This window comes from Silurus aristotelis, assembly GCF_946808225.1.
Source record: "Silurus aristotelis genome assembly, chromosome: 6".
In the NCBI taxonomy this organism is placed as follows: domain Eukaryota; kingdom Metazoa; phylum Chordata; class Actinopteri; order Siluriformes; family Siluridae; genus Silurus; species Silurus aristotelis.
This window is the reverse complement of record NC_139579.1, coordinates 9,677,646-9,695,986: the sequence shown is the minus strand read 5'-3', so window position 1 is coordinate 9,695,986 and position 18,341 is coordinate 9,677,646. Positions and strand designations below refer to the sequence as shown.

The following is an 18,341-nucleotide window of genomic DNA, read 5'->3' as shown; positions in this document are numbered from 1 at the left end:
TATCAAGCACACAACCTTACAATTGTACAAACATGACATGCTGAGCAATTGCTAGAGTTTTCAAAATTATTTTGTTTAAAGTGGTATGTGAGATGTAGAGCCCAATTGGACTGATTTGGTCTGACTGCTGCTTTTAGTTTGCAACTCTTTTCATGAGACAGTTGGCTTTTATTTAGTGATTCCATGAACTTTCGCACCTGTATAATAGAGAAACAATCGTACTGATAGACGTTTAAATCGTTTGTTAAAGCTCTGTACCTAATGCTGTGAGTGTGCTTAACCGTGTTCTCACTGAGAACATGAGAAAGCTCTTGACCGTCACCATGATTGCTAATATTTGTATAAATTCTATTTTGTATCTTATGCATATGTACATATACATTTAGTTTCATATTTGTAAGCTCAAAAGACATTGTGCTTTAAGTACACAGCAAGTATAAATATAAACAAAAATTGGCAATTTCCCCTTACTCTGTGTGTTAATGTATGTATTTGTGTGAATGCTTTATTTATATATATATATATATATATATATATATATATATATATATATATATATATATATATATATATATATATATATATATATATATATATATAATGTATATGTAAACATAAATTGTGTGTGTGTGTGTGTGTGTGTGTGTGTGTGTATGCAGATATTTACTGTAAATAGGGTGTTGCAATGTAGTAAACTTTTCTGTTTACTGTACAGATCTAACTCTTAGTAAGGATGTGGAATTTGTCTAGATAATCAATAAAACAAAAAATTGTACAGTAACCACGATCTGTTTCGAAGTTTTGAATCAAGGTTTGGATTTAATGATTCTTTGTTTTTACATGAAAAAACATGTTCAGTTATATTCAGTGATCTAATTAATAAATAGTCTTAACAACAAAATAATCAAACTATTATAGATATGACATTCACTCTAAAATTACAGTCTTCTGCCTTGGACACGGATGTGGTCACCTGACCATCACACTCACGTAGTGGTTAAATATCCTATTCCCAATTTATTCCTCCTTCGCTTGTATCACCAAAACAGATCTGATCTGTCGAGGCCTGGACTCCACATGACCTCTGATGGTGGTCATGCACCAGGAATTTAGCATAAGATCCTTTAAGTCCTGTTTGTTGCAAACCTGTTTGTAAAGCATGTACCACAGATGCTCAATAAGACTGAAATCTGCAGTCACCTTGAACTTTTTGTCATGTTACAAAAAACAATTCCTGAACAAATTTTACAGTGTGAATGTACAAGTAGCTTTATCATGCTAAATAAAACCCAATCTCATTAGGGAATACAGTTACTATCAGGGGTTTATCTTGGTGTGCAGCAATGTTTAGTTAGGTGGTAGGTACAAACAGTTACATCCACATGGATGCCCAGGCCCAAGGTTTCTCAGCAACACACTACCAATAGCATCACATTGCCTCTACTTGCTTCCTTCCCATAGTGCATCCTGGTGTCATTTCTTCTGCAGGTAAGCGACACACACACACACAGACGGTAGTTCACGTGATGTAAAAGAAGACCAGTTACATGTGTTTTTTCCTTAAACTTACCACAACATTGTGGTACACAAATTTTTTTTTAATATTCATGTCACTTGAAGTACAAGACCCAAACCTGTTCCAGCTGGTTGGAGTGGAAGATCTGCTATAGAGAACCCCAACCCAGAACACCTTCGGGATGAATGTGAACACTGACTGCACCCCAGGCCTCCCTCACACATCAGTACCTGACTTTTGGTATTAACACCATTTGTAGCTGAATGAGCAAAAATCTCCACACTCCAAAATTGAGTGAAACAGCTTCCCAGAAGAGTGGAGGTTATCATAATAGCAAATAGGTATTATTATTATTATTAATATTATTATTATTGTTGTTGTTGTCCCCTAGCGGACAAACTATGAAATTTACAATATCAAGCGAAACGAGGAAAAAAGACAGGGATGAACGCCATGTCTGATCCCGCTGTGGAGGAGTAAAAGCGCTAGAGAGAAAGAGTGAGGGGGAAAAAGAAGCACACAACCGAAGACTGAAAGGAAAAAAAAATCTCTCAGAGGAACCGAGACGACTGATTCGGCACACGGTGAGAGGGAAGGGCCCGTGGGGGGGGGGGGGGGCTCGGAGCTGCGGAGCTCGCGGCGCGGCCATGGCGGAGACTACCGCGGGAAGTGCGCACGGCTCGGCGGCTGCGAAGGCTCAGCTCCGCTGCTCACCGCGCCTCAAGAAACTCGAGAAACTCGCCGTGTACTCTTCCTGCAAGGTACGCTTCCGACATGACCTTCATGCTTTCCAGCAGAAATGAATCGGCAGTGAGGGTTACGTTGTTGTTTTGTAGAGTGAAGTGAGACCTGAGTGAGACCTGAGCTGCACTCGGAACTCTCAGAAAACTGCAGGCGCAGCACTAAAGCGGCCACTTTCTAAAATCCGACATAGTTCCTTTTTTTTTTTCTTTTTCTTATCCTTACATGTTCAGCCATACAAATTCGCTTCTTTTAGCGTAGTGATCCGGATCTCAGAGTTGCAGTGAACAGGGTGTAAACACTGGGCTCGAGTTTGTAAGCACTGTGCGCGTGCTCGCGTAGGTGTTGTGATCTCACAGTGTGCACATTGTTTCATCTCGCCGACATGTTGTGACGCTGACACGTTCCGAAGCCGATACCTGTGTGGCATGTTCGGAAGTTCTGTTTGGGAAACGTAAGCGACGTTGTTGGGTTTGTGCAGTTTTCTGGTCTTTGTTTTGACAGGGTGACAGCTGCGAGAGGGGGGGGGGGGGGGCTACAGACAGAGCGCGAGCCCGCCTATTCAGTGCAGCGTCACAGTCACAGAGCGCGCGCGCACACACATGCACACGCACACGCACACGATTCCTCCAGTACAGCCAAGAGTCTAGTGGTTAATTTTATTACCTACCCCGTTTCTGCACTTTTGGCCCTAACAGTCACAGTATTATACACTTACAAATAAACAGAATGCATAGTAATAATCTTGGACGGGACGAAAACAGAATAGCTTAGAAGGGTTTCTTTTTGATTATACTTTATAATTTATGTCTCTCTCTTTTTCTCTCTCTCTCTCTCTCTCTCTCTCTCATATATATATATATATATATATATATATATATATATATATATATATATATATATATATATATAATCTCAGTGGCTGGCCTTGCATTTGGTACCTGGGCCTTCAGTGGGAACTTACCCAACTTAATCCATCTCTTAATACCACCACTATCTCGTTTGCAATTATAGAAACCATGAATACAATACAAAAACTCAATATAACAATGCATGGCATTACAGAAAGAGAGGCATTTCACATATGGAGGGTGAAAACCATTTTACTAAAGCAAGAAACCCAGTTTAGACTCCAAACCTCTACACTACAACCGCAACTGTGCACCTACATCATCTGGAGCAGTTCAGAATCAATATTTGTCTAATAACATGACAAAAACATAAATCAAATACAACCTACTCACCAGAGATGCAGACTCATAATTTGCACCAAGAGGACAAATAAACTTAATCTGATTAATTAGTTTCTGTTTCATATATATATATATATATATAATATGTGTTTTAATAAAATCACTGCTTCCTACAGTGTAGTGACTGTAAGTGACCACATGTGAAAGGGGAAACATTTTCAATGTTTTCTGTGATTAATATTTTACAAGATAGCATTTGGGATTTTTTTAAAACATGATTTTTGACCAATTTGTGAATGGTATTTGCATTTTGTCCAACCTGTGTCTCTTTCTCATTTTAATCCCATACTGGATTTTCTAAGGCCTACCAATATGAGTCAGGGCGCTTTAATAGAGCTAGATCGCTAGATCACCATCATCTGTGTGTTGCAATAATGCAGCTGTATAAATTGGGCTGTCAAAATGAACGTGTTAACGCAAATTCATTACTAATTTTATTAACGCACCCATTTCTGTTTGACCATTTAATAAAAACCATAAATAAATCTATATGAAAGAGGTGAAATTAAAACCTTCAATGCAACAGACATTTATCACAATGTCCTTTCTTTAGTCAGATATATTAAAAAAACAACTCAAATATTTTTTGATTTTGTTTTACTGATGCGCCAAATCTTAAATCAAGCACTAAAATTTGCTATGATGCAACATCTGGCAATTTAAACTGTCCGTGTGGAATCATAGCAAAAGGTCTGTTTGATGTCCTGATGAGATACGTGATTTAAAACATCTTAATTACTTTAAAACATTTACAATAATATTTGATCTTCATTCTCTATGTTGAGTTTGGTTTCACTAATAATAAATGTACATTTGCCCATGTTGATTAGAATATTAAAAACTTAAAAAATATTTATTTAATGGTACATTTAGAACAGATAAAAATGTGCGATTAAGTTGCGGTTAACTCATGACAATCATCAAAATTCATTGTGATTAATTATTTAAATCGATTGTTAGCCCTAGTATAAATATATTAATGTCCTTAATGTTTTTAAATGTAGAAAATATGCATTTTATGTTCTATTCAGCTGTAAAAGTGTAGCAGCACATCTGGTTGATAAATTTAATTTTGCATAGTACATGCAACCTGGATTGTCAAAACTTGTAATTATAGGTGTCTTTAGCAATAAGACGTCTGGGGCTGACATAATAGTTTGCTTGCTTCCACAGGCTGAAGGATCTTGTAAGTGTAACGGCTGGAAGAGCCAAAATCCGCCTCCAACTCCGCCACCTCAAACCCCACCCTGGGCTGAGCAATTGAACTCTGCAGTAAATCTGCTGGAGCCTTGCAGGAGTTGCAGTCACCCTTTAGGTAAGACGTTTGTGTGCAAGGCTGTAAAAATGAAGCCAAACCAAATTTCGCTTACAACATGTCATTTAGGCATGAGGCCTGGTTGGATGGAACAGACCAGCTGAATGGATGTTTCTGAAGCGGGTAAGCTTTCATCCCTCTTTCATTGGCCAGGAGATCATGTAACGCATCTGGAGAATGTATCGGAGGAAGAGATGAACAGGTTACTGGGTATTGTGCTGGATGTGGAATATCTCTACACATGCGTCCACAAAGAGGAGGATGCTGACACTAAGCAAGTCTACTTCTCTCTGTTTAAGGTGACTTAAGGTCATTTTCATGTAATATAGGCAATTCATTCATTAATTCATTCAAGTTTGCTCTTCATGCTGTTTTGCTCATAAAGGAAGATCAGTTTCTTCTTAACTTGTAGTTGCTAAGGAAATGCATTCTGCAAATGGGGAGACCTGTGGTGGAGGCTTTAGAGAGTCCACCATTTGAGAAGCCCAGCATCGAGCAGGTAAACAACATAGACCTACACCAGCACAAAAACAACTTGACAGCAATGTCACTATGGAGGCTATGAAGTAACAGCATGAGAACTGGGAAGCATACCATGGTAACAAACATGAAATGGTGCGAGATGGTGTAAAATGGTGTGAGATGTCCAGAATTAAAGTAATTTGTGCATATGTTTTAGCTGATGACATCATAATTTACATATATTAAAACATATTATTATATTACAAATCACACCAAAGTAATATTAATAAAAAATATATATTTTTATATAGTGAGTTGTGGTCTTGTTTGTGATGATGTAAAATAAATGCAAAAGTACAAGGGTTTAGAATCAAGTGAGTCTACAACTAGATCAACATTGCAGGGGACAACACTTCTTTTAAATTATTGAAATTAGTTTCCATTAAATATTTGATGAAGTTAAAATTATTTAAATAACAAATACGACATTTTTAAGTCCATGGACGTGTACAGTCATAGCAGGAAATCGAAAACACACCCTCTTTTAATTCCACTTGTTTTAATTCCATTTGTTTGTTGTACTTGATCAACAGCTTCTGCACATTTTCTCTGCTTGAGCCTTTATTTACATATTTATCTGCACTTGTTCAGTTTGCACAATGCTACTATTTGCTCTATCTATCTATCTATCTATCTATCTATCTATCTATCTATCTATCTATCTATCTATCTATCTATCTATCTATCTATCTATCTATCTATCTATCTATCTATCTATCATGTTTGGTTTAGTATGTAGCTCAAAGCAGAAGTGAAAAAAGTTCTTGAATGTCATTTTGCTGTGGAAGAACATTTGTAGGTATCACTGCAGTTCTGTATTGAAAAATCTGATGCACGGACATGCTGGTGCCTGTATTCTAGGGGGTGAATAACTTTGTTCAATACAAGTTCAGTCACCTGCCATCTAAAGAGCGTCAGACCATCATGGAACTGGCTAAGATGTTCCTTAACCAGATCAACTTCTGGCAACTGGAGACACCATCGCTGAGACGGCAGCGTGTTCAAATTGATGATACGGCCAGCTACAAAGTCAACTACACCAGGTGTTTGAAGTCTTTTTTTTTTATATATATATATATATATATATAGGAGTAAAATTATTGTAGTAAAAAAAATGTCTATTTTTTTTTCTTGAACTGCACCTAATGCTTCGATTAACATCGTTCTGTTTGTGTAACTGTTGTTTGTGTTGCAGGTGGCTTTGTTACTGTAATGTGCCGCAGTTTTGTGACAGTCTTCCGCACTATGAAGCCACACAGATCTTTGGTCGCACTCTGCTGCGTTCTGTCTTCACCATCATGAGGAAGCAGCTGCTGGAGCAGGCCAGGCAGGAGAAAGACAAACTGCCTCCAGAGAAACGAACACTTATCCTCACACACTTCCCCAAGTGAGGACATGCAGGATCATGCACACCATTTAAACACAATATTTTAAATGTGTTTGCTGTTAAATGTTGCCTGTGTGATTTAGGTTCCTGTCGATGTTGGAGGAGGAGGTGTACAGCCCAAATTCTCCCATCTGGAGTGAAGACTCCATAGGTGGTGCAACAGGTGGACATATCCCTAGAGGTGAATTGAGTTTTCTTAAAAAAAAAAAAATGTTAAATGTCAGATTTCATTATTTCCCTTTTGTGTGTGTACATAGACTATTTATGTGCATATGTGAATAAGATTGATCTCATTAGAGTAGCACCTGTACAGGAGTGGGAAGTATTAGGCAGAAAGTAAACAGTCAATTCAAACAAATTGGCAAGTTGGGTCTGGGTGGATCATCTCCATAACAGCAGATCTTGTGGGATATTTTCTGTTATGCAGTTCCAGTGCCTCACATAAGTGAACACAAAAGGGCAACCAGTTAACTATCAACAAAGCTGTCTCATGATTGTGTGAGAGGTGTAACGGTTAGCCTGTTTATTCTAGTTCACAGAAGAGATACAATAGCACAAATTGCTGAAAAATGTAATGCTGATTATGATTGTCTGAGCACACAGTGCATTACATATAGAGTCCTGTGTCCCAGCATCAGAAGTGGACCATGGAGCAATGGTAGACAGGAAAAGCTTTGCTAACATGGTGATTAAAAAAAAGTCATTTAAATCCTTATGCTTGTTAATTTTTCCTGTGCGTGTCCATATGACAGGTGCTGCTATAACAAGATAATCTGATATTCACTTCACCTGCACCTACTAAATTAGACAATCATGGTGCAGCAGCACGATGCATAAAATCAAGCAGAAACAGGTCAAGAGCTTCAGTTAATGCTTTTCAATTAAGAGCTCCAGAATCAATTATCAGAATGAAATGATGAAAGAAAAATGGTGATCTCTGTGACTCGTAGCAAGGTTAGTTGATTTTTTCAGCATGGTTAGTATGAGTTTTCCAGAATCTTTAATTTCCTACTGGGATTTTTACATGCAACAGTTTATAATGGTTACAAAGAAAAACAAAACATATGAAACAACACTTTTAATCACCACATTATCTGTGTAAAGCTGCTTTGAGACAATGTTCATTGTTAAAACCGCTATACAAATAAAAATGAATTGAATTAGATTGAATATTGAGTGAGTGAAATTTTAAGTTATAATGACTTGTTAGCCAAGGACAAGAATTCGATGGCATCAAAGGTAGTAGCTTAGTGGCTAAGGTATTGGATCTGAAGGTTGTGAGTTTAAATCCCAGCCACACTAAACTGCTACTCATGGGTGTCTGAGCAAGGCTCTTAAACCCATAGCTGCTCAGTTGTATACATTAGATAAAATGTAAGTTGCTCTGGATAAGGGTTTCTGTTAAATGCCATAAATGTAAAATGTAAATGTAAAATCATGGACACTGAAATATTCAGTCACTTTAGAACACTGTAAAGACAATAATAGGACCTCATTGGCTTTCAGTGCAGCTTTAATTTGTTATGGCATTGTTTCTACAGAATGTTAGAAACATTCCTTAGAGATTTTGGTCTATGTTGAGAGGATTGCATCGGGCAATTGCTGGAGAATTTCTAATTTAAAAAGACAAAGACAGGTTGAGTTAATGATTTATGCAGTTGATATTACATTCTATATCTACTAATTCAATTACATTTTATTTGTATAGCGCTTTTAACAATAAACTTTGTCTCAAAGCAGCTTTACACATATAATGTGGTGATAAAAAATTAATATGTTCTTTATAAGTAAGTTTGTCCCTGATAAGCAAACCGGTGGTGACTGTGGCAAGAAAAAACTCCCTGAGATGGCATAAGGAAGAAACCTTGAGAGGAACCAGACTTAAGAGGAACCCATCCTTGTCTGGGTTGCACCAAATTTGCACCATTTATTGCAGATATACGATGTTGCAGGGTACAGTGATGGTGATCAGAAGCAAACTGCAGACTGTTGACATTAACTACAGTCCAAATCCATCCTCAAAGCGCCCGTTCTTACTCCGGAATTTCATGGACTCACCCAAGGCGTTGATGAGAAATAGTCCCCAGCTGCAAATAGTGGCCTCCAAACGAAGAGAACACTATCCAGAGGCAGGCCTGGACGAAGTGGGAAAATCCACGGAGGGGAGAGGGGCAGGAACAGTGGTCACTGGAACCTTAGAAGCATGTTTAGAGAGAGAGAGAGAGAGAGAGAGAGAGAGAGAGAGGTGACAGGAATAGAAGGATATGGATTATTATGTGTCCTTATTGTTGGATGAAAGTTAATGTCACTGTGCAGTTTGGACTCCGGCAAGACTTGCTATGGCAGCATAGCTAAAAGGGAGAACCAGAGGGTAACATCCACATGAGGGATCACTGGGATAAGAGACGACCCACCACACCACCGTCAACAAACCTGAGTGAACGTGTGAGAGTGAGGGGATGACAGCATACAAATATCCCAGTTCACCAAACACTCTATATCCATGATCCCTTTAGATCTGAGCCTTTACCTTAAAAAAAGCGTCAGACGGCGTGAGACCCTTAAATGCTTTATACGTCAGTAGCAGTATTTTATAATCAATGCAAGATTTGATTGGGAGCCAGTGTATACTGATTAAAACAGGAGTGATGTGGTTATATTTTCTAGATCTAGTGAGGACTCTTTCTGCTGCATTCTGAACTAACTGAAGCTTATTTATGCACTTACTCGAACACCCAGACAGTAAAGCGTTACAGTAGTCTAATCTAGATGTAACAAAAGCATGAACTAGTTTTTCTGCATCCTGTGACATCAGATTTCTAATTGTAGCAATATTTCTAAGGTGAAAGAAAGCGATCCTGGTAATATTATTCACATGAGCCTCAAAGGAAAGACTAGGGTCAATAATCACACCAAGGTCTTTGTCAGTTTGTCAGAAACAGAAACACCATCCAGACATACTACGTAATCGGAAAGGTTGCTTCTAGCTGCATGTGGTCCTAGTAAAAGTACTTCTGTCTTATCTGAGTTGAGCAGAAGAAAGTTATCAATCATCGACTGTCTAATGTCCTTTACACACTCCACAACATTGTTGAGCTGATCTCTCTCATCTTTGCTGACATATACAGCTGTGTATCATCAGCATAGCAATGGAAGCGAATAACATGTTTATGTATAATTTCACCCAGAGGCAGCATATATAAAGAGAAAAGCAGTGGGCCTAAGACAGGTCCTTGCGGAACACCAAACTTTATTTCAGAGAGTGTGGAGAACTCGCCATTTACTTCACCAACTGATAGCGATCATCATACCACAGTTGTAAGGAGTAACAATTGGAGTTACTATAGCCTACATATCAGTTTAAACTAGGCTGGCAATCTTCCAAGCCACAAAGAAAATGTTTCCACCTACAAAACTGTAATTTTTTTGTACTATTTTGTATAAACACTAGAGACTGCTCCGTGCGGAAAACCCAGCAGGAAATGAGCAATTTCTGAAATACTCAATACAGCTCATCTGGCACCAGCAACCATGCCACAGTTAAAGTCACAGAGATCCCAGATATTTTTATTAGATTTTTAACGTGTAACTGAAGCTCTTGTGCAGTATCTGTTTGATGTGATGCATTGTGCTGCTGCCTGACATTAGGCTGACATTTTTACATATATATATTTATTTTATTTTATTTTATTTTTAATTTAATTTAAATTAAATTGTTAATACCCGCAGTCATTTCTGAAAGTTTTGTTCCAACATGTCATCTCTTCTCCTCTCATTGGTCTTGTTCAGTGTCTTTGTTTCTGATTGGTTTAGTGATCAATACGCCCCAAGTGGCCCGGCCACTCCACTGCAACACTACCTCGTCTCCAGTGGGCCTGACAGGAACAGGCAGCTCAAGTCCTGCTCCCAAAACTGCAACCTCCATGGAACCCAGTGCAGGTAAAACGTTAACGTTAACATTAATGCACTAAACACTTAACCACTGACAGCTGTTAGGGGTATGATTTATTTAATCAAGGACATGCCATCAATATTTTTCTTTTTGCGATAATATAAAAAGAAAAGTTTCTTTTACATGTTTTATTCAATCATCCTAATGCAAAAAAATCAATTTATAAATATTAGAAATAGAACAATACAAATATTGCAGTCTCTCCCTATACCTGCTGTCATGGAGGTCGCAGTATTATTCATGTCATATTTTTTTGTTCATATTAAATAAAGTAAGAATATTCTGAAATAATTGATGTATTAATTGCATATTCGTAGAATAAGTAGCAAACCTTTCTGCCATGAGACATTTTTCTGAGTCAATTCAGAAGAGTGGGAAGGAGGATGCAGTGATGTCGTGCCAAAACATTTGCAGCTAAACCTGACTTTACCAAAAAAACAAAACCAAGTGTGTGTTTGTGAAGGTGGAGAGAAGCGAAAGTCCTCTGAGCCAACGTCCCATGAAGACACTAAGAAAGTACGAGTCATGGGTGACATTCCTATGGAGCTGATTAATGAAGTCATGTCCACCATCACAGACCCTGCTGCTATGCTTGTACCAGAGGTACATAGTCTGTACTCTTTGTTATATATGTTTGTGATGTTTCTAATGATTAAAATATTTTTAGACTTGTCATCTGGGTTTCACATCAAAGACAGATTAATTGATGACTAAAAAGCGTCCGACTCAGAAAGCATGTCTCCTGTCTCCTGTCTCGCAGACCAGTCTCCTTTCTGCTCACTCAGCACGAGACGAGGCTGCACGCTTGGAAGAGAGACGAGGAGTGATAGAGTTTCACGTCATTGGCAACTCCCTCAACCAGAAGCCTAACAAGAAGATCTTGATGTGGCTGGTGGGCCTTCAGAATGTTTTCTCTCACCAGCTACCCAGAATGCCCAAAGAGTACATCACACGCCTCGTTTTCGACCCGTACGTCTTAATTTTTTCATTATTTTAATCAAAACCTTTTTTTCGATTTAGAAAACTGTTCACATTTAAATGAAATGATTGAACTTAATGGAGTAACTAAGTATCTAAGTCTAAGTATCAAGTCTAAGTATCAAAACTCAACATCTAATCTATTAAATCTAACAAACACGAGGTGCCTGAGAACTTAAGCAAAGGTATTTGTGTATTTGCACCCCATTCATCACATCTATGTGAGGTTTATCCCCCAAACCTTTTCCACAAAGTCTGAAGCACAAAATTATTTAGAACAATAACATTGAATATAATAACAATTATAATTCTATAGCATTACATTGCATTGCTTAAATTTAAAAGACAAACAATTATCTAGCATGACATGGCCCTGTGCACCAATTGAACGCAATAAACACATGGAAGTGAATAGCTGATAAACTCAACAATGATGGAACTATAATGAATGGACATTTGTTGGCACCAGGCTAAGGACAGGTTCTCTTTTGAGTCTGGTTCCACTTAAGGTTTCTTCCTTGCCTTCTTTTTCTTGCCACTGTTGCCACTAGCTGGCTCATTAGGGCTAAACTTATATCAGTGGCAGGTGCATTTGGTACCTGGGCCTTCAGTGGGAACTTACCTGACTTAATCCACCTCTTAATACCACCATCACGTCGCAATTATAGAAACCATCAATACTATATAAAAACGCAATATAACAATGCATGGCATTACAGAAAGAGAGGCATTTCACATTTGGAGGGTAAATTCCAATTTACTAAAGCAAGAAACCCAGTTAAGACTCCAAACCTCTACACTACCACTGCAACTGTGCACCTACATCATCTGGAGCAGTTCAGAATCAATATTTGTCTAATAACATGACAAAAACATAAAAATGTAAATAAAATTCACTATTTACCAGAGATGCAGACTCATACTTTGCACCGCTCCCCAGAGGCTCGTATTCACTGGTCTGGAAGTGGTAAACAAACCCTTTCCCAGGCTGAGACATGCTAGCTAGCTTCGGGGTTGGCCAACCTCCTCACGATGTCTGGCTATTCTTCAAAATGTATTTTTATGTATGTCTGAGACCAAATCAATTACTCTTTCTGCATAGGCGTAAAAAAGTCTAACTCGGATGTATTAATGTGTGCAGAGCTACACACGTGTTTTGCTAGTCGAACTTGGCTGTAACAGTATCCCTCTGACCAAACAATCGGACAGAAAAATGCTGACGCTATTCTGGGCCAGCTAGCTGCCCTGTGAGGAGAATATGAAATCTGATTTGTTAAAGAAACAGACTTGTTGCTAATTCTCTCTATGGCCGAGGAGCCAGCAGTATTAACTTTAAAGGCCCTGGGCAGATTAGATTGACATGGCAGCACAAAGAGGCTGAAATCTGATTGGAAAAAAGAAAATCTAACATCCACATACACGTACTGGAAGCAGTGCGGCCAAGAGAAACACTACGAAATGAAGTTGGGAATAAATTAATACAATTTCATGGAACAAATATTTGAATTTAGGTTGTAAATGTAGGTCAGTGCTTCTGATAGTGTTTAGGCCAGCAGAGAAGGCTTTGCTGACCCTGACCGCCTGCCACTGACTTATATTGACATGATTTATACATTTGAAAGTGTAATGTGTAATCTGTTTGATTCTGTAAAGGTGCTTTGGGACAGTGTCTATTGTTGAAAGCACTATACAATCACATTTTTATTTAATTGAATGGTTGTTGGTGTTAAGTTTGACTTAAAAGAAGTGTGTTGAGTGTCTTGCACAGAGCCCTGATCTCAACCCCCTCAACACTGAACACCTGTGCGAAGAACTGAAGCATCTTTGGCTTCCCAACATCAGTGTCTGATTCCTTTAATGATCTTGTAACTAATTGAACAATAAAGAAAAGTGGAATAGTAAATAATAATAGAATAATAGAAAAGTGGTGCTTATTATAACAGCAAACAGAGAGCAAATAAAACTGGAAACAAATATTATATAATATAATATAACAAGACATGCAGTTATTACTGACACTGTTTGGCCAAAAGTAAGATGTGTGCTAGTAAGTTTTGATGTTAATATTTAATGATAGTCATTTTAACTGTAAGTAGTGAAGCAGCAGCAAAGACACAAATGATGTCTAGTTTCTTCTCTAATTTCCTCAACACAGAAAACACAAGACCCTTTCTCTGATCAAAGATGGCCGTGTGATCGGTGGGATCTGCTTTCGGATGTTTCCCTCTCAGGGCTTCACGGAAATAGTATTTTGTGCTGTGACCTCCAATGAACAGGTCAAGGTGAGAAGAACTTATTTCAGATGTATATTTTGAATTGAAAACTGTTACTTATATTTCTGACTGTTTTTTCTCAGGGTTATGGAACACACCTGATGAACCATTTGAAAGAGTATCACATCAAACATGAGATCCTGAACTTCCTCACATATGCTGATGAGTATGCCATAGGCTACTTCAAAAAGCAGGCATGTGTTTTGTTTTTAAAAAAACATGCATGAATTCCTGAAAAGTGGTTCTAACACTACAGCATGTCTTAAATTAAATAGTTTTTTTTGTATAGTAATATAGGTGACACTGGTGTGTTAGTGTATATCTAAGATCAGGACATTGTATTTTTTAGTCTTAATCTTTGGATCATTAATTGTTAAACTAGCAGTTAAAGAGGAAATAGTTTGTATCAGTACTTGCAGAGATTTCACAATTTGTCATCAGACACTTCAGTGAGAAGAGCACTCGAATAAAGCTGGTGTTGTAACTGGTCTTGTGTAAAAGTGACAGTATGCCCCACCTTAATTCCTCTGAAATAAAAAAAGATGGAAGCTGAGCTGCCATGAGAAATGATTTTGAATAACGTTATGATCTTAGAGTAAGACTGAATTGCAAAAACATTGCAGATAATTTTACAATACACATATGCCAGATAATTTATTATTAATGCAATAGTTTATAGTGTGTATCTATAGTATTTATAGTGCTTAATTATAGTAACCCAAGTGTCCACTGTGGTAAAATAAATAAATAAATAAAAACCCTAATGTTTATTTTCCTAAGCGAGCACAATTACAACTCAGGTTTTCATAAAATGTATTGCATTCTTTGAAGGTAGAAACAATTTGAATGAAACTTCAGATCTATAAACTAGGTTTACTGTATAAGTGTTTTGCCTCATGAATAAGTGCTGGTGAAATAATAGAAACTTGTTTAACAATTCTTTGCCTTTCTTTCCATTTTAGGGATTCTCTAAAGACATAAAGGTTTCCAAAGCCAAGTATGTAGGCTACATTAAGGACTATGAGGGAGCTACGCTCATGGGCTGCGAACTCAACCCTAGCATACCGTATACAGAGTTCTCTGTCATCATTAAGAAACAGAAAGAGGTGTGTGTGTAGCTCAATTCAGTTCTTATTTTTCCAAATTAGTAATTGGGAACCTGGCATATCAGCTGATTGCGAGTTGTCGTGTACAGATCCATATACAAGTAGAAACCCTGTGCTCACATGACTTTCTAACACATATAACAGAATGTATTGCAGAATACTCTGTATTCTCTGATGGTGTATTAGCTTTATTTGGAGAAAAAATAAACTACAGTGCTGCTACTACTACTTTGTACAGATCATTAAGAAGCTGATTGAGAGGAAGCAGGCACAGATTCGCAAGGTGTATCCGGGTCTATCCTGTTTTAAAGAGGGGGTTCGGCAGATTCCCATCGAGAGCATTCCAGGCATACGTACGTTATACCTCAGTCACCGAGAAATGTAGTGTATTCTTTCTGTTCTCTTTTGATGGATACATTTTGTATTTTTTTGCTGTCTGTAGGTGAAACCGGCTGGAAACCTTTGGGAAAAAGGTAAGTGTTTTTCAGAGTATTTCAGTGTAGTGTAGGGTTCCATTACAAAAGTCAGCAATTTTCTATACAGATGCCTTAAAAGATTATTCCAAAAAGAATTTATTAAATAATATAATTTTTTTTTTTTTCTTTTCAATCAATAGTCTTAGAATTTTAGAAGTATTTTATAAAAGTAGTTTTTATAATACACCTGTAAAATATGTCTTAGGTCATATTTTATTAATTTATTTTTAAGGTATTTGTCTGTAATTATTGTCATCATTTTAGCTGCTTCTCCTGGATATTGGAATTAAATCTAACTGAACACTCTAAAATTGTAATTCTCTCCCCGTGTTGTAGGATATAGATGTATTTTACAGCTTCTGTTGTGTTTATCTGTTCTTTTCGAACAAAATCCATTAAAGCAAATAGATTCAAAATCTTTTCTTACTATAAAATGAAGCCAAATTATTTTCAGCATATTGTGTAAATATTATGTATTAAATAATTGTGTCCCAAGCTCTATTCACAAGTCTCAGGTAATTTACACATCTAGTCTTTATTGACCCCAGTTTTCATGATTTATCAGAGTGCAGGGTTGCCAATTGTGGCAAAAGAAACCCAACAATACTTCACTATATGAAATGAGGGGGAGAAGTCTGTGCTGACATTTCTCACTGTTCAGAACGTCTTACATTTAAACTTAAGCTTATTACCCTTAATTGTTTATTATTTATTGCATGGCTTATTACCTAAGTTTGTGGATACTACTGGAATTTGAAATTTTCCCATAAGGACGAATAAAGTTTCTATCTGAGTATTATATATATATATATATACACACACACACACCAAAAAATTCCACACAGCCCAGCCCTTCACCATGTTCTACTAGATTGTCGGTGAACTCTGATCATTTTCCCAAATGGCTCCAGAGTGGAATATTTGATGTAGTTATTTGGTGTTGTATGATCCTGATTAGTACACATTGTTTGATTCAACTTGTACTGATAAATTCAATAAAAAATTAATAATTTCTCTTTGATTGCACTCAGAAACAATAAAAAAGCCATTTTCTCGTTTTAATGCTTTCAATACTAAATCAAAATACTGAACACTGTGCTTTTTCCCATCACCACACGACCATATTTGATCCAGTTCTTATTGTGTATTGTTGCTTTATTAAAGTAAACAAAAATTGCAGAATGGATTTTGGAAGTACTGTCATTATAATCTTTTCAAATTGAAGAACAGGAAGCTGCTATACATGTTTCATATAAAATCTATATGAATTGATAGGCTGTATTTTTCAAATCGCATAACAAAAACTTCTCTGTTTTGATTTGTGTGAACATTTCCGGTTTGTTCCAGCAAAGAGGTGAAAGATCCAGATCAGCTGTGTAGCACCTTAAAAACCATTCTTCAGCAAGTCAAGGTGATGCACATTAACGCCACACTTCACAATTTCCATATAAGCTGTACAGAATCTTTTCTGTTCTTAATGACAGTGTGTGTGTGTGTGTGTGTGTGTGTGTGTGTGTGTGTGTGTGTGTGTGTGTGTGTGTGTGTGTGTGTGTGTGTGTGTGTGTGTGTGTGTGTGTGTGTGTGTGTGTGTGTGTGTGTGTGTTCCTGTTCCTTAGTCCCACCAGAATGCATGGCCCTTTATGGAACCAGTAAAGAAGAATGATGCACCTGGTTATTATCAAGTCATTCGCTTTCCTATGGGTATAAATAATTTCAGTAGCACACTATTCACTAACATTTGTACTTAGCAATGAATATTTCATAAAAACAATGCTCTTGTGATGGATGCAAACTTCTTACAATAGCTCCTGTTAAATAAAGCATTGGATATAAAAGTCTGATAGTTTTACACATTACATTTTACAAATAAAACCCCTACTTATTAATTGTCTTCTATTTTTATGTCATGTTCAGCAAACAGGTCTTTCAAGTCTCACTATCTATAGTCTGAGCTTTAAATCTCCGCTTGTACATTAGTTTTTAGTGTTATTGCTCCTTATAACACTACCAATCAACCCATTATAAGTTGCTCTGTATTCCAGAACTGTAATTGTAAACAAAATATACGCAACTTTCAGTTGTTCCTGTAAATGTATACAGTCCATGTTCTTGCTGTTGTGTAGATTTGAAGACTATGAGTGAGCGCCTGAAGAGTCGCTACTACACCACAAGGAAGCTGTTCATGGCGGACATGCAGCGGATCTTCACAAACTGTCGGGAGTACAACCCTCCTGAGAGCGAGTACTACAAATGTGCTAATCTGCTGGAGAAGTACTTCTACATTAAGATTAAAGAGACTGGCCTTATTGGCACATAGAAGGCAACAGTGAGGGAATTGTCTTATTTTTTTAAATCCCTTTTTTTTGCACTTTCTTTCCTTTCCAATGGCACTTGTCAGACTTTGTTGAATTTACAGTTTCCATAAAATTGGTTGTAGCACAAAACTGGACAAGCAGAGCTTCAAGACTCCAGATAGTGTAGATGATCTTAAAGAGTTGTGTGTACACACAAGTTTCCCTCATGTTTCTTCAACCCTGCCAAAAACATTATATTTCACAACTGTGTTTAAGTGAGAACCTGTGTACTTTAAATAATAGCTGTATATTTTCTACAGTAGAGTTTGGCCTTGTGTACATAAATACTCTGTCATGCAAGAAGTGACATTATTACTAAAGAACACCACATACTTCTGTTTTCTATGTAAAAAAAAATCTGCACTTATTTAAAAAGAGATTTGTGAAAAGCATTTGTAAGATGAAGTATAAGGTATAAGGATTTGGAAGTTTTACTGTGGTTTGGTCTTAACTTCTAGCCAACTGATG

At 37.2% G+C, this 18,341-nt stretch overlaps 1 protein-coding gene across 4 annotated transcripts; it reads left to right on the top strand.

Moving 5' to 3' along the window:
- The first annotated feature begins 1,916 nt into the window (after window positions 1-1,916).
- Window positions 1,917-18,341, top strand: kat2b (K(lysine) acetyltransferase 2B). Of its 4 annotated transcripts, none has more exons than XM_083543281.1 (18): window positions 1,917-2,100; window positions 4,684-4,825; window positions 4,895-5,124; window positions 5,238-5,324; window positions 6,209-6,390; window positions 6,543-6,734; window positions 6,818-6,915; window positions 10,548-10,673; window positions 11,150-11,289; window positions 11,447-11,655; window positions 13,820-13,946; window positions 14,021-14,131; window positions 14,900-15,043; window positions 15,282-15,396; window positions 15,486-15,516; window positions 16,867-16,930; window positions 17,136-17,220; window positions 17,643-18,341. In XM_083543281.1, the coding sequence occupies exons 3-18, from the start codon at window positions 4,930-4,932 to the stop codon at window positions 17,834-17,836; spliced, it is 2,100 nt and encodes a 699-aa protein (XP_083399407.1). In that variant the 5' UTR covers window positions 1,917-2,100; window positions 4,684-4,825; window positions 4,895-4,929; the 3' UTR covers window positions 17,837-18,341. The 4 variants fall into 4 exon arrangements, with proteins under 4 accessions (XP_083399407.1, XP_083399406.1, XP_083399405.1 ...); XM_083543280.1 differs by having other exon boundaries at window positions 1,917-2,277; XM_083543279.1 differs by having other exon boundaries at window positions 1,918-2,277; window positions 4,979-5,124.